At 41.0% G+C, this 15,968-nt stretch overlaps 1 protein-coding gene across 7 annotated transcripts in view; it reads left to right on the forward strand.

Moving 5' to 3' along the window:
• AFF2 (ALF transcription elongation factor 2) overlaps nucleotides 1-15,968 on the forward strand; it is a 529,569-nt gene that overhangs the window by 384,719 nt on the left and 128,882 nt on the right. For 4 of the 7 annotated variants that reach the window (XM_072626094.1, XM_072626091.1, XM_072626089.1 and 1 more), the window contains exons 5-7: nucleotides 2,915-3,001; nucleotides 6,398-6,434; nucleotides 6,656-6,710. In XM_072626094.1, the coding sequence (XP_072482195.1) occupies nucleotides 2,915-3,001; nucleotides 6,398-6,434; nucleotides 6,656-6,710 (179 nt within the window). The remainder of the gene's footprint in view (nucleotides 1-2,914; nucleotides 3,002-6,397; nucleotides 6,435-6,655; nucleotides 6,711-15,968) is intronic. The other 3 variants (XM_072626093.1, XM_072626095.1, XM_072626092.1) reach the window with 1 other exon arrangement.

Here is a 15,968-nt window from a genome sequence, read left to right on the forward strand (position 1 = left end):
TGTTATCTTGACTGTATTTCCACAGTACTCAAATTGTTTCTTTCTGGTGGCTTGTAATATTTTCTCCTTGATCTGGGAACTCTGGAATCCGGTTACAATATTCCTAGGAGTTTTTTTCTTTTCAGATCTCTTTCAGGAGGTGATCAGTAGATTCTTTCAATATTTATTTTATCCTCTGGTTCTAGAATATCAGGGCAGTTTTTCTTGGTAATTTCATGAAAGATGATGTCTAGGTTCTTTTTTTCATCATGGCTTTCAGGTAGCCCCATAATTTTTAAATTGTCTCTCCTGGATTTATTTTCCAGGTCAGTTGTTTTTCCAATGAGATATTTTGCATTGTCTTCCATTTTTTCATTCTTTTGTTTCTATTTTGTAATTTCTTGGTTTCTCATAAATTTCATTAGCTTCCATCTGCTCCATTCTAACTTTTAAAGAACTATTTTCTTCAGTGAACTTTTGAACCTTCTTTTCCATTTGGCTAATTCTGCTTTTTAAAGCATTCTTCTCCTCATTGGCTTTTTGAACCTCTTTTGCCAATTGAATTAGCCTATTTTTAAAGGTGTTATTTTCTTCAGCATTTTTTCAGTCTCCTTTAGCAAGCTGTTGACTCACTTTTCATGATTTTCTTGCATTGCTCTCATTTCTCTTCCCAATTTTTCCTCCACCTGTCTTACCTGATTTTCAAAATCTCTTTTGAACTCTTACATGGCCTGAGACCATTGCAAATTTATTTTGAAGGTTTCAGATGAAGAAGGCTTGACTTTGATATCTTCCTCTAATGGTATGCATTGTTCTTCCTCATCTGAAAGGATGGAGGAAATTATCTGTTCACCAAGAAAGTAACTTTCTCTAGTCTTATTTTTTTCCCTTTTTTGGGCATTTTCCCAGCCAGTTACTTGACTTTGGAGTCCTTTGTCTAGTGGAGGATATACTCTAGGGACCTGTAAGTCCTCAGTTCTTTCAAGGTGGCACAGCCAAGGGTGAGGAGTTTACTCCTGTCCTGACCTGTGCTGTGATCTGTGAGCAACCACAAGCTTTTCTGCCCATGATCTGCGAGTGGGGGTCCCTCTCCACAACTCCCTCCAGCCCCACCATGCCATTGCTCCCCCTCACCCCAGGGCCACCACTCAGGGCTGAGATTCAGATCAACTGCTTGATTCCCCCAGGGATTTTAGGCCAGGGCTCCAAAAATGGATGCTGCTACTGCCTGGGGCCAGGGCTAGGGCAGTAACCTGCTCCCTTCTCACCCAAGTGAAAGAGCTTTCTCACTGACCTTTGAAGCTGTCTCTGGAGTTTGTGGGTTAGGAATCTGGGAAATGCTGCTGCTACCTTCAGCACCCTGAAGCCTGCTCCAGTCCTGCCCCTGCCACGCTGCTTGGCCAAGGCTGGGCTGGACTCAGCTCCAAGCCCAGTGTGATAGACCTTTCCTGTTGGCCTTCCAGGCTGCTGTGGACTGGAAATCTCTTTAGCTCTGTTGTTTTGTGGCTTCTGCTGCTCTAGAATTTGTTTAGTGTCATTTTCGCAGGTATCTTATGGGCTTTGGGGCAGGGAGATCTACAGCAGGTCTGTCCTTCTACTCTGCCCTCTTGGCTCTGCCTCCTTTTAGTATCAGTGTTATGCTTCTCAGAAGAAAGACTTTTCTGGTGGGGACATGTGGCTCCGCATATAAGAAGATCCGCTATTCATATCTGTCCAAGTGCAGACCTGATTCATAGGGATAAGTACATGGTTCTGTGAGCTTAGACTGAAGAAAAAGTGAAGTGCCTTCCTTTCTAAGAGAGTCTTTCAAAGCCCAAGGATGATATCATTAATAACACCAAAGAGAAGGGGTGTGTGCGAGCATGCATGTGCACTGCATGCTTTTTCCTTGAAAGTAGAGTTCACAGATATATACACACAGGTGGTAGTGGGGTGGGCAGTATGAGCACCAATTCATCAACAGTGAGCTATCTCATCATTTTGGATACTCTCCAAGGTACTGATAACGACCCATCCCTTTCTATCTGGTGTAACTCTTAAGTATATCCTCTCATAAATCTTCCATTAGGTGAGGGCAGGGGCAAGGGAAAGGCTCCACCCAATATTCTGGAGGCCATCTTTTCAGTCTTAACATTCGAAGAGTACCAGTGCAGGACTCCGTCCATCTGTTACTCCTCACTTTCACTCTATGACTTATCTCCTTTAAGCAGTCATAAATCTCTTCGTTGATGTTCTTTCTAGCACTTCTTATGCTAAGTCATCTTTACAAATATGCTCCTTCCTTCCTGTGTGACTCTCCACTGCCCTTTGGGTGACTCCCCCATTTCGACTTTTTGCAAAACATAGCACGCCCCAATTGCCAGCATGGTACTATATGGGTTTTTGTTTCCAGGAGGAAGGTGGAGCCATAGATGATGCAATTTCCCAAATTCTCTCCAGCCAGTTTTCTTTCATTCATTTTGAAGCAGTTCTTCCTCCTGTGTCAGTTGTTATCTAATGTTGGTCTTTTTTTCTGAATAATAATAATTGCTTGCATTTATATAGTGTTGTCAAGTTTGCAAAGTGCTTTGCCAATATTGGCTCATCTTCTTTTCACAACAACCCAAGGTGGTTGTTTATTATCCCATTTTGCAAAGGAAGACACTAAGGCAGAGAATTTAAGTGATTTACCCAACATCACACAACTACTAATTGTCTGAGGCCACATTTGAACTCAAGTCATCATAACTTTAGCCCTTTATCTACTATGCCACCTACTTCACCGGAGAACACGATGCAGCAAGCTCTGTGTGTGTTGTGTGTGTGTGTGTGTGTGTGTGTGTGCGTGCACGTGTGAGCATGCATCTGTGCATGCACGCATGTGTGTACACGTGTGTTTGGGGGAGCCGTTATGAGTGTGATCTGAACCTGCGATTGCTTTTTCCCCTCACATTAGGAGATGACTTACACCTGGCCTCCACCTGTTACTGCAATTCACACTCCAGGAAAAGCAGAACAGAGTAAATTTCCCAACTCAGGCAAGGTCAGTGGTTTTGTTATTCTTTTCCTTTTTTTTTCTTTCTCATTATATTTTTAAATTTTAGAATTTAATTTGTTCTTATAACTCCATAAAATCTAGATACTGTAGTCTAGTGGTATCAGACTCAAATAGAAATCCATACATAAAGATCCCTGTAGGGCACATATTGATTTTGTTTTAAACTATCTTATTATCTTTGTTTCATTTTGTTTTTCTTTCTTTATTTTTTGTTAAGTATTTCCCAGTTACATTTTAATCTGGTTAGGGTTCCATTCAGGACATCGCACGGTTGCCCATGAACATGGATTTGACACCTCTACTTTAGTCCACTAGGGATGGTAAATAATAATGACTGAGGTGAGGGAAAGGACTAGGGACTGACCTTCTAATTTCATTTTTCTATGAGAGATGAGGGAACTCTGTGCTGTGCTGTCTCTGCAAAGTTTATAGTCCTAAGAGAGTTGTCTAAAGTAATGGGAGGTTAAGTGACTTGCCCAGGGTCATGCAGCCAGAATTGGGTCAGAGGCAGGCCTTGTGCCCAGGCCCTCTGGCTCCAAAGCTGGTTCAGTCTCCCATGTGACCTCTTCTAAATGAAAGTAATCACTTAGGAGGAATTAGCATGGATCATTTTACTCTCTTTATCTCTTATGAGTCATCTCCTCAGAATCAAAAGAACAATTTTCAATTTTAGTGGATACTTGTTACCACTTCCAAAAACTCTGGTTCAGACACAGCATCCTTCCAAACCACCTCCATCTCCTCTCCCACCAAGTCATGCAGGAATCTCTCCATTGCCTGAACAAACATTCTTTGAGTGTTCATTGGGTACAAATCTCTCCCCTAAGGAAAATAACTTTTGGATAAAGCTTGGCTACTGGCCTCATAGAGCTTATGACAAAAAATATACTAATATACAAATAATACTAGACACAGAATCACATGGTAAATGTGATTTTTTAAAATGTGGCTAAAAAAAGGCAATTTCAAAAACCAAGGACTCTGTGAGGTCCAAGATGGGAAAGATTCATGCTGACTAGAGCAGGAATCCATGAAGGCTTCATGGAGGAGGTGGCTTTGAAAGTCTGGGTAGAAATTGATCAGGTTGGGGGTGAAATGACAGTATTCCAAGTGGAAGCAGTGGAAGCACAGAAGGCAGTGAGGTCACATGGAACATGTAATATTGAACAAGGCTGGGAAACGGAGGTGGCACCACATTTTAAAGGGTCTTTGGTGGAAACCACTAGAGACATTTTGGTCAGACTACTACGTGTAAGAAAGATTGTTCTGACAGCACCATGAAGGCCAGATCAGAGATGGGAGAGAATGGATGTTGGCCTCTAATGGGTATAGTACACTGGTCTAGGTGTCCAAGGCCTGTACTAGGGTGGTATCCATAAGAAGAGAAAGATGGAGGCAGATGCTCGACATGGTGTGAAAGTGGAATTGATCAGAACTCATTGCGTTAGGAGTTCTGTTGTCCAGTCATTTTTTCAGTCATGTTCAACTCTTCGGGATTCCATTTGGGGTTTTCTTGGCATAGATATTGGAGTGGTTTGCCATTTCCTTCTCCAGCTCATTTTCAGAGGAGAATACTGAGGCAAAGGGTCAAGTGACTTGCCCACGGTCACAAAGCTCTAGTGGATGTCAGATTTGAACTCAGGAAGAGGAGTCTTCCTGACTCCAGGCCCACCACTCTCTGCACCGTGCCACCCAGCTGCCCTATGTTAGGAGAGGGAAGAATAAAAGAGAACTTTAAGCAACCCCCTCCTCTCATCCACCACCCCCCATCTCCACCGAGACAGGAAATTTCAAAGAAGAGGTAGATTTGTTTAGAATCAAGAGTGGCAAAATAGTCACTTGTGTTACAATTTAACAAATCACATTGGCTGGGCTGAAGCTCCAGCAGGCAGCAGTCCTGCCTGAACAGGTCATATAGGCTTATCTTTGGGGCTGGATGGACACGTAACCAGAGCATGACAACCAGTGTATCCCCATGTCCTCTGCCCCATGGCCCTGCCTTTCTCTTTCTGCTTAGCTCACTGCTCATCAACTTCATCACTAAAGGGAATAGAGGAAGAAATGAATTGAAGCCTGCCCTCTGAGGCTTCCCCTCGTCATGTACTGTTTTCAGCTGGGCTGCACATTGTTTTAGATCTTGTGTGCAAATCTCAGTTTCTCCTTTAGAAATGTATGAATGATTGAAATGGAACTGTATAAAAAATGCTCAAGGATAGGCCTGAGTTTGTCTTTTCTGGCAGTTGTATGGGATGGCAAATCTTTGAAATCATTGATCTACAGCCACGAGAAAAGTAGAAACATGGTGCTAGAAAGGCTCTTAGAGATCATCTGGTCCAACTCCTTTATTTTACAGATGGAGAAATTGAGGTCCAGGGATGAGAAGAGCCTTGTCTATGTTTCATGATTAATAAAAAAAATGGTGGCTTTCATGAGGGTGTTAACACTGTGATCTGGGCCGTTTTGCTTATGCCTTACTTACCTACATATTTGCATACTTAATTGTGTGTGTTTGTCCTTCTTTGCTGAAGAAGACCTTGCCATCAGAGAAATGATGACATGACTTGCACTTGACTTTGTTTTGAGTGAGGGAGGGCTGTGCAGGTCACCAGCTTCACTTCTCCTCCAGAACCATCTGAATCCAGTGACCTGATATTCCTCAGGATGACTGGAGATGACCCAGGAGGAGGCAATTGGGGTTAAGTGACTTGCCCAAGGTCACACAGCTAGTGAGTGTCAAGTGTCTGAGATGAGATTTGAACTCAGGTCCTCCTGACTCCTGCACTGGTGCTCTATCCACTGCACCACCTAGCTGCCCCACCTACTTAATTACTCCAACTATGACTGATATCAATAATAATAATTAGCATTTATTTAGCATTGTCAGGGTTGCAAAGTCTACTGCAAATATTTTCTCATTTGATCCTAAACCACAATCCTGCAAGGTAAGTGCTATCATTATCCCCATTTTACAGATGAGAAAACTGAGACAGAGCAAAGTCAAGTGACTTTGCACTGTCACTTAGTGTCTATGGTTGGATTTAAACTCAGGTATGCTGGCACCCTATCCACTGAGCTATCAACTGTTCTGTCTGTAATAATATTCTAATAGCCATCATGCCAACTTTAAGGGCTCAGATTGATTTAGACTACAATTCAGCACTGATTACTGATTGTCATAAAGGGACAGAAGAGCCTGTAATGAATGAATTATTATCCTTCACAAGAGAAGTATAAGCAGAGCTCTTGTTAATGGAGTGGCTAATAACGATTTCTCTTTTAACAGCATCAGTCAAACCGTATCTTAAATAGCAATACCAACATACTTTCTTTTTTATGTATCATTTCATTAACGCTTGTATTTTCTATATTCTTTTATTGTAGGACCTCCAACTTTCGACCTCAGGATACAGTGCACAAAGTAGGTTTCCCTTTTTATAAGTTCCCCTTGCCCATCCCCCAACCTGGGATAAGAAGTTTGGCTTCCTGGGATACCTCAGATCAATTCTTTTCTTAATTATACATTCTTTAACCTGGAATGTTATAGAGCTAAACAGAATTGGGTAGGCTGAAAGTTGGGGCCCTGTTAGATCTTGGCCATTTGAAATTATGAGTTGTTCATTCTTTTGTCCTATGTTTCAGAGTGGAGTGACCCAGAAATCAAAGAGTCAACCAAACCATCTCTGTCACAGAAGTCGTAAGTACCCTTGTTTTGGAAGCTTACAATGTTAGAAAGCTATTTTTGTAGGCAATTGTAGACCCATAGTAGCAGCTTCATCTTGTTCCCCTCCATTGTTGATAAGGAAGTAGGTACCTCTGCTCCTTGGAACACTGTTCCTCTTCAGGAATAAAATGTGTGTTCCTTTCAGAGACAGGTAAGGGCCAGAGTGGTTGAAATTCCCAATCCTTGCAGCCTGGATCATTCCCTAAGATCCTAGGGCAGCTGGTGGTGTAGCATGGAACAGTGGCATTAACTGGTTGTTGTGATACAGGTTTGTACTTTCAGCTGGTTGTATGAGTCTCACGTAGATATAACTAGAAACTTTACTCCATATAACATGCAACAGAAAACCGTAACCTAAACAGTGACCAAGACCCTCCATGGAAAAGAAGACCCCACTTCCATACCATCAGACACCGAAGTCTGCATGGTCAGTGCTAGTTAAACATATGGCTGACTTACGAAGGAGGAAATTTTACAGCTTACAGATAAGGGCCAGATTTAGTGTGCCAAGACTCAAAAACCAAATATTAGAGTATAGGTTAGTTAACCAGTAACCTTACTGTTTTTGACTCTTTTAGCAACTGTATGTTCAAGGCCAACAAAAATGGAGAAAGATGGAATGAAAAATTAAGTAACACATTACTGGAATTCAGAAACCCCCTTCTGCAGGTCCCTTCAAACCAGCTGCATTTCTCATTCATGTTATAACTGGCCCAAGGGTGTGGAGGAAAAAGGAAAAAAATCATATTTAGCCCTGTAGTATATATGGTGTAGTATCCATTTTCCTAAACCATCCTGCCAAGGAATTGTTTTTCTCACAATGGTCTACTTTCCTAAAAAGAAAACAGTAAAGTCCCTTTTTCAGTGTGAGCTACTGGCAGATGTATGAGAATTTCCACAAAGAAGCTGATGCCATATTGTAAAGGCTAGTGGCTAAACTTGATCTAAATGGTTATTGAAAATGACTCTCAAAAGAATCAAAACATTGGAATGTCATTCTCAAGGTCAGATTCTGATACCATTCCCAAGCAGGGCAGATGCTAAGCCCAAAAGTTTTAGCCAGTACTGGCCCCACTGCCTGCTTCAAATTTGGTTTTCTAATCTAGACTGTACCTTTCCATTGGAATCTCCAACCCTTTAGGTAGAGTTCAGTTCTAATTAATTCCTCCAGTTTCTCCTGCATTTACTAGTTTCAGAAGGGTCATGGGAGCCTGGAGTAGTAGAAGAGACATTAGATTTGGAATCAGAGAACCTGCATTTACATCCCAGCTTTGCTACATTCTCTCAATGTGATTGTGAACTTCTTCTCTCCGAGAGTCTGTCTCCTTAACTGTGAAAGGAAGAGGTTGGACTGGTTGACCCCTGAGGTCCCTGTTGGCTGTAAATCGATGCTGTGATTCCGAGTCCATGGCAGATGTACCCAGAGAAATGTAATGCTGGTATTGGGAATTAGACTTTTGTTTTAAATTTGAACTTGGACTTCCCCACAAGAGGATTTAGTTCAATCTACTTGCTTCTGAATCTGGAATTCTGCTCATTGATAGGAAATGTCATTATCTTCTTTACAATAGGCCTTATGTAATGTCTGTTGACCTCCCTCTCGTGTAAGAAAAACATTATTTATGAGGGTTTGATCACATGGAACTATGGAAGTCATTGAGTAGAGCAGTAGAGAGTGTGCTGCCTTTGGCCTCAGGAAGGTCTGGATTCAGGTTCTGCTCTGTGTGTGTGCGTGCACGTGTACATGTGATATACACATACATGCACACATGCACAGAGATACAGAGTAGTGTATATTCTTTGTGTATACATATATATGTATATATATATTCATTCTTTGGTTTATATATGTGTTTTTGTGTGTATATGTGTGTTTGTATGCACATACTATACAAGAACCTGAATCCAGGTCTTTCTGATGCCAAAGCCAACATACTACAATACTTCACACACACACACACACACACACACACACACACACACACACACACACACACACACGCGCGCGCGCACGCACTACCTGAATCAAATAATCTTTGACAGTTGCCTGGAGTCACCAAGCAATTAAGTGACTTCCCATAGTTGCTGAGCTGCCCTAATGCTGCAAAGAGATTTCACCCTGAGAGTTTCCCCTGATCCAGGAAATCAGAGATCTAGGCACTTACCCCCTTCTCCTAGAAAGTAAACTATCATCTGATTTGTGTTATAGATCTCCTCTGGTATCTAAACAGGTTGATTGCTTGCCATTTGCCTTGTAGACATATGATTTGTGGAGATTTCCTCTCTCCCCACCACCTTCTGTACTGGAATAAATGAGCTTCAGCCATACATACATGTATATATATGTATATATATATATATATATATATACATGTATGTATGTATGTATGTATCTCTGAAAAGTTTGGGAATGTGTCCCTGTTTCCAAACTTTTAACTGATGCAAAGCTGACATTAGTACTTTCTCTGGTAAAAACACAAAAATGTTATTACACCCTAAAATGATTTTATTCTGAAAGGCAGTATATTTGGATTCCTCTGTGAAAAATGTTTTGGTGAGCATATCATAAAATACAATATTTCACTAGTTTGTAACCAGCAGTAATAGACTTGTCAATTGCGGTTTATAGTTATAAGCTGAATTTCCAAAGAACAGCGCTCCACAGCTCAGTGGTATATAGTGCAGTTAATGAGACCAAAGCTCTCTATAGGAAGCTGGATATAAAGCAAGCAGTCATCGAGTCCATTTTATGAAGCACTTGCTCTCAGTTGGGCAGCTAGATCAAAAGCCCTAGTACTATCAATCAGATCTCAGCCAAAAGGAGCTGCCTTCCTTGGGGGGGGGGGGGGGGGGGGGTTGTGTGTGACAGATTTTCCACACAACAGATTGGTCTCCATACAGTGACTGATCTAGAGCTTCCAAATTATGATCAGCTGAAGCATTCCTAACATTTCTCCTCATTTTATAACAGAAAAGTTGTCCATTTGTCAGGGTAGGTGGCAGTCCTCTAGGGCACATAAACATCAATTCTTCCTGATCCCAGATATACCTAGTGCAGCAGCAGCAGCATAAAGCCTAGTTCCAAGAGGAGCTTTTCGGGAGACCCTAGCCAACCTAGGACGTACGCACCTTAGGGGAATCGTGTATTATCTCGTTCAGTATTATCCCTTAATTCCTGAGATTCTTTCGAAGATTTCCTTAACGTAGCCTGCTCCCTCCTACTAGTTGACAGAAAGCAGATCTGTCCTTCTGCATGGGATCGTTTATGAGGATTAGGCCTACAGGCTTCAGGTTTTCAAAGCATTTCCCTCAGTCCTGTGTGAAAGCACTTTCTGGAGCTCCCTTATACTCTCCAGCAATTGCTTGTGTCTTCTGTCCTCTCTGGTCACAGAGCTCCACTGCAGTATCCTCGTGTGGCTCTGGGCCATATCTCTCTGCCCTTCTCCACGCTGCTCTTTTTCAGGGCCGATCTGTCTGTATCAATTAATTCTGCTAGAACAGTGGTCTCCAAATGCTTTTGGTCATGTAAAAAAAATTGTGAATCTTCCCCCAATATGTATAATTTACAATTATTATATACACTCACTCTTCCCCTAATGATTGTGCATGTGCTCAGACTTACTCAAAAATATTAAAGGATGGGACCAAGATGAACTGATATTTGATCCTACAGTCAGTAGAGGTTTTTTTCATGGTTTTTCAATGTGGCAGGGACCTAGTTAGGCCTGCATTTTGAGAAAATCATTTTGGTAGCCATGGGAAAGATATTGTTAACATTAGCTATATTATAGAAGGGAGATACTTGAGGCTGAGAGACCAATTAGGGGGCTGTATAGCCTCAATCCAGGCAAGAGGTGCCAAGCACCTGGCTATGTGAAAAGGTAAGAAAAACTGGACAAGAAGAACATTCTAGAAAAAGAAACACCTCTATGCAACATGACTCATGTGAAAATGTTTTTAATAAGAATGTATGTGTAGAACCCATATAAGATTGCATGCTGTCTTGGGGAGGGAGGGGGGAAGGAGAGGGAGAAAATTTACGACTTACGGAAGTGATTGTTGAAAACTGAAAACAAATTAATTAAAAAAAAAAAGAAACAAGATTTGGCAATGAATTGCATGTGTGGCATGAAGGAGAGAGATGTCCGCAGTGACACCTAAGCTGCAAACCTGGGTGACAAGAAGGCTGTAATACCCCCTTTGGAGGGGAGATGCTATAAAGAGGTTTGTGATGTAGCTCACAGCTTGATCATATCTTCTCATTCCTAAACTCAAGGGAGGCAGTGGGAGAGGGAAAAGGCTCTTAGTAGTCACTGCTCTTGAGCAGAAAAAGCCCTTTCTCTGACAGGTGCCTGTCACAACCACAAAGGGCACACCTGAGGAGGGTAGGAGGTTGTTGGGAGGAGCAGGAATTTCCTAATTTCCCAGTGGTACTTGCCCAGCTTGCTTTTGTAGGTGCCACAACAATGGTCTCTAAGGAGCCACCATGAGACTCAGAGAACATGCATACACAAATGCAGGGAAGGAGCAAGGGAGTGTTGGAGGCCATTGCAAACAAGCCCCAGGTTTGGCTATCACAGATAATGACCTATATATCAATTCAGATTGTTTGATCATAACCCCCTTAAGGTCATGCTGCAGCTACTCGGAGTTCATCCCTTGGAACTCCAATTAGTAGACCACTATGCTACAGCATCCTGACTAAGACCCTGTCCCTGAGAAGGGCAAGATTCTTTAGTCCAAGTCACCACGGCCATTTAAAGAAAAGAAATGTGGTGTCTTCAGGCTGAGATTAGGTCATTCCTTTTTGACACCAGTATTTGGGTGTAAATTGTTATATATAATTGCCTAACCTGGAATTTCTATAGTTTCTCATATTCACAATACCTTCTCTAGCTTTAGTACTCAATGAATTTGAACTAGAAGAAAAGATTGGCTGTGGAGTCAAGGTCAGGATTCTTTACCAAGACATTAATTCTTGTCTTTATTACTAGTAAAATGTGTGAGTATTTTGGTGCTCTATTTTGGTCAGCAAAAACCTCAGATTTCTCACATAAACCACTAGAATATGGTAGCCATACAGAAGTTGAACTGTTAAACTCCCCCACTGAATGAGCAGTGTGTGTTCACACCGTATTGCTCATCATTGTTGAGTTTGGAGGTTTGATCCTATAGATGACAATTTAGGATTGCTTAAGGACAACTTAGTTTTTACCAGTTTGAATTGTTAGCTTGCTATGAGGCACCTAAGTGGGAGTAGATAAGGCACAACCAATTTCACTGCAAAAGATTTTCTGTCAACATCCATGAATTTGAGGGCATCCAGTCAACCCTTCACTTAGATTTGTGTTCTGTCGTTACCAATGAGACCAAGCCAGCCTCCAACATGCATGTCTTTTGTTCCATTTGGTTGTTAGCATCTGGCTACTGTCCAGCTGGAAGGTACCCCGAACTGTTTTTCTACAGTATATCCTGTATTCTAACCACTGCTGGAGAGAATGATTGGGTCATTTTTGTAAAATCTCAGGAGAATGAAGTCAGGGTGATAGTTTTTCTTGGTCATAAAACCACTTCCTCTATTTAGTGAAGCAAACTTCGGATTGAAAGGGACCCAGTAGTGGACTTAGAGGTATCATTAGGAGTGTTGACCATACATAGCCAACTAGATTTTCCCTGCTGGTAGGAGATGGCACAAGAGAAGCCACATGCTATGTACTGAGAAAGTAGAGCTAAGGAAATGCTCCCAACAAAAAGATTAACAAAACCCTCAGGAATTCTGACCAAATTGGCACGTGCTTTATACAGCAGCACATTTCTATGGAAATGCCATACTTGTAGAGACTTTAATTGTGTTTTGGTAAGTTATTTAACCACAAAGCCAAGTCTTTTCAAAGATGAAGGCAAGATATGAATTAATGGATCACTAATGTAGACATGACACCATCCCAGAAAGCCCGTTTTAGGCAGGAGGAACAAGCAGAGTTACAAACAATAGTTAGACTGTCATTTCCAATCCCACCACCCACCCACCCCACCCCCAAAAAACTTCATTCATTCCCAAACAGTAAATGAAAATGTAATATTTTAAAGGTATTTCTCTTTAATTTTATATGATTTAAAAATCCATAGTTTTCTACATGTAGAGGAACAAAATAAAACCCAATTAGTTGTAATGATTTTTATGACTGAGAACATTTAAACAGAGAGTAAAACTTGAAAGAGAATATCCTTAGTTAACTAGTATCATGCCTCGATATTTACAGATTTCATGTGATTATATTTTTAATCCATTTGTAAAGGTCATCATGTTTAGCTTCATTTTACAGTCGACAGTAGTGAAGGGGACAGCACAGATTGCTTCCCCAGGGTTGCAGTCTATTGCTCAGAGTTGGATGTGGGAACGAAAGCTTTGCTCCATGCACTTTACCTGGGGTCATCTGACCAGCATATAAGCAAGGGCCTATTATTTTCCGTTTGCACCACAGGACCCCAGCTTAGAGTTGAACCTCAGACAAGCAAATAGTGTCATTGTGCTGGGCTCCATCCAGTTCATCCACTTGTATACAGACAGCAAGATTAGCAGCAAAAATTCTTGAGTTCCCAGATCCTCCCTTGGTCCCTTGTAAGCATTTTGTATTTAAGAGAGTTTTAAAGCCAGTTAAAATTGTTTAACATGTCAATAAAATTGAGTTATTTCTAGTCGTGTTGATAATAGTACAGGAGAGAAAGAATTTGAGCTGTTTTCAGGTAGTCTTACTGGCTACAAGGATGCCTTTATGTTTTTCCTTGGGATGGATTTAGAATATTATGTATTTCCTAAGGAAAAATAAGTGAAAGCAGATTGACCACCACACACATCCATCTTCCACCAAAAAATCGAAAGGCTTTATAGTTTGAAATGTGTCTTTTGTGAAAGGGAGAGAGATCGTACCCAAAACTCCCATGAAAGGAGATGTTTGATTTGTTCATTAGAAGTTGAACGAGGACTGAAGCGACGCTGATGTATAGTAATATAGCTGGTGTTTATACCATACTTTGAGATTTGCGAAGAACTTTCTTTACAAATTGGATTGCGTTTGAACCTCTGAACAGTCCTGAAGAAGGAGGTGCTATTACTATCCAGATGTTGCAGCTGAGGAAACTGAGGCTTTGAAAGTTGAAGTGACTTGCCCAGAGAGCCAGGCAGCCAGTTTTAGGAATTGAAACTCCATTCTCTCTGGAGCTCCAAGTCCCATTCTCTCTCCACTATCTTACACTGCTTCCTTTGACTATGTAATATAATAGCAACCAAATAAGTCTACTTTGAATCAGGATGAAGTCTGTTCTTAAGGAAATGGGAAATGTTACTGTTCGATGTGGTGTCCTTTAAATCCAAACCCCTTGTGCCTCAGGAATGACAGTGGCTTTTCTTCAAATGGTGCCTGAGAGCTCTGGACCAGGACTTGCACATACATATGAGGCATCTCACATTCTGCCAGTTCTTCCTTCACAAGTATTTCATATCTTTTTTGGAAGTTTTCCATTGTGTCACAGACAGCCACTTGGGAGCACAGAAAGCAAAATTTGGCAGCCTTATCAAGCTGTGAATTAAAGGTAATTCACAGTTTGAGATGCATCAGCATGAGGTCTTCATGAAGAGTAACCAGACATCAAATAGATTTTACACTGAGGCTTGGATATGGCTAATGTGACAACAACCAAGGTTGGTCTGCAGAATGCTCATGTCAGAAAGCACTGATGGCTTTGGGCCCTTGAAAAGAATGGTTAGTGAAAGCATAACCAAGAAAAGCCAGATCACTAGGTGTTGGGTTGTAATTTTTAGATTAATTATGTTGGTCAAAAATACAGACATTTGTGCTCAGTTAGCTTAAGGAAAATCAACATCTCTTTGCTCCTGGGCCTGAGTAACTCATAGTTTTCAAATATTTCAAATAGACTTAAAGATTGCTCTGGAAATGCCTTGTTTCCACCCAAGGCATTTCAATATTCTTTTGAGCTGGAGTGGTCTGTTTCCCATGCCATGCAATCCCAACCTCCAACCAATGTCTGCTCTTGCCAGATTCCATCAACCTGGCATAATACCTGAAAGTGTTAAGCAGACGCTAGTTGGAGTTTCTGTTTTGTTATCCTCATTGATTTATAGATGCTATGGCATGTGTACCCTGGACAATAGTGCCAGTCTAATACAGGGATAATTTTCTTCATACTACTTTGAATGTCATAGGATTACAGAAGAAAGATGTTAGAATTGGAAGGGCCTCCAGGTAGTTTGGTTTAATAATAATAATTATTATTATTATATTAAGCGTGTCATAATTATGATAAAATGGTAAAAGGGTGATTTTTAGAGTAGATATAATAATAATTATAAGTAATGGTAGAAATTGTATACTATATCACTGTCGGGCATAAAAATGCAGCACATACCAAATGCCTAGCAAGACATCACCTGGTGGCTGCAATTATATATCAGAAGCTTACTAAGCTTCACAGATTGACACATGGCAAATAATCATGCTACAACTGGAGAACTCAAGCACCACATTATATTAGAACTAGACTGTCATCACCAACTTCACTGGGGCCCACAACTGCCCAGACAAAACACTGATCCATAACACCATAAGAACAATATTTGTAATAGATGTCACCATGCCAAACGTTCAGAATCTCTAAGCTACCTGGAACAAAAAGCTTTGAGATTATAGAGATCTAGCAGAAATCAATATCCTGGTAAATGCTAATATTTAAAGAATACACACTGAATGCCAAAGCATCTAAGAACTTACAGGAAACATTAATCAGATTGCAGGAAGAAATAAAAAACTATAATAGTTTGTGACTTCACTGTGCCCCTTTTTGAAACTAAAAAATTTAACAAAGAATAAACTGGAAAACAGATACCAAACTGAATAAGGTTTTTAAAATATTATATTCCCCTCCAAACACACACACACACACACACACACACACACACACACACACAAATTACCAACACAAAGGGGGTAGCTGGAAAATGGATGGGAGCAGTCTACTAATTTAGGGGTCTATGCTGCTGTGGAAAAAGTGGAAAATATAAGAGAGTATGGCCTGGGCACCTCATGAATTGGGGGGGTCTGTGCCAGAGATAACACCAATCACAGGAGATTCACATAAAGAGAATTATAATGCCTGAAGACAGGTGGCTGGACCAGCTGACCCCTTGAGATCTTGTCCTGCCTGATGATCTAT

This window comes from Notamacropus eugenii, chromosome X (genome assembly GCF_028372415.1).
Source record: "Notamacropus eugenii isolate mMacEug1 chromosome X, mMacEug1.pri_v2, whole genome shotgun sequence".
Taxonomy (NCBI): domain Eukaryota; kingdom Metazoa; phylum Chordata; class Mammalia; order Diprotodontia; family Macropodidae; genus Notamacropus; species Notamacropus eugenii.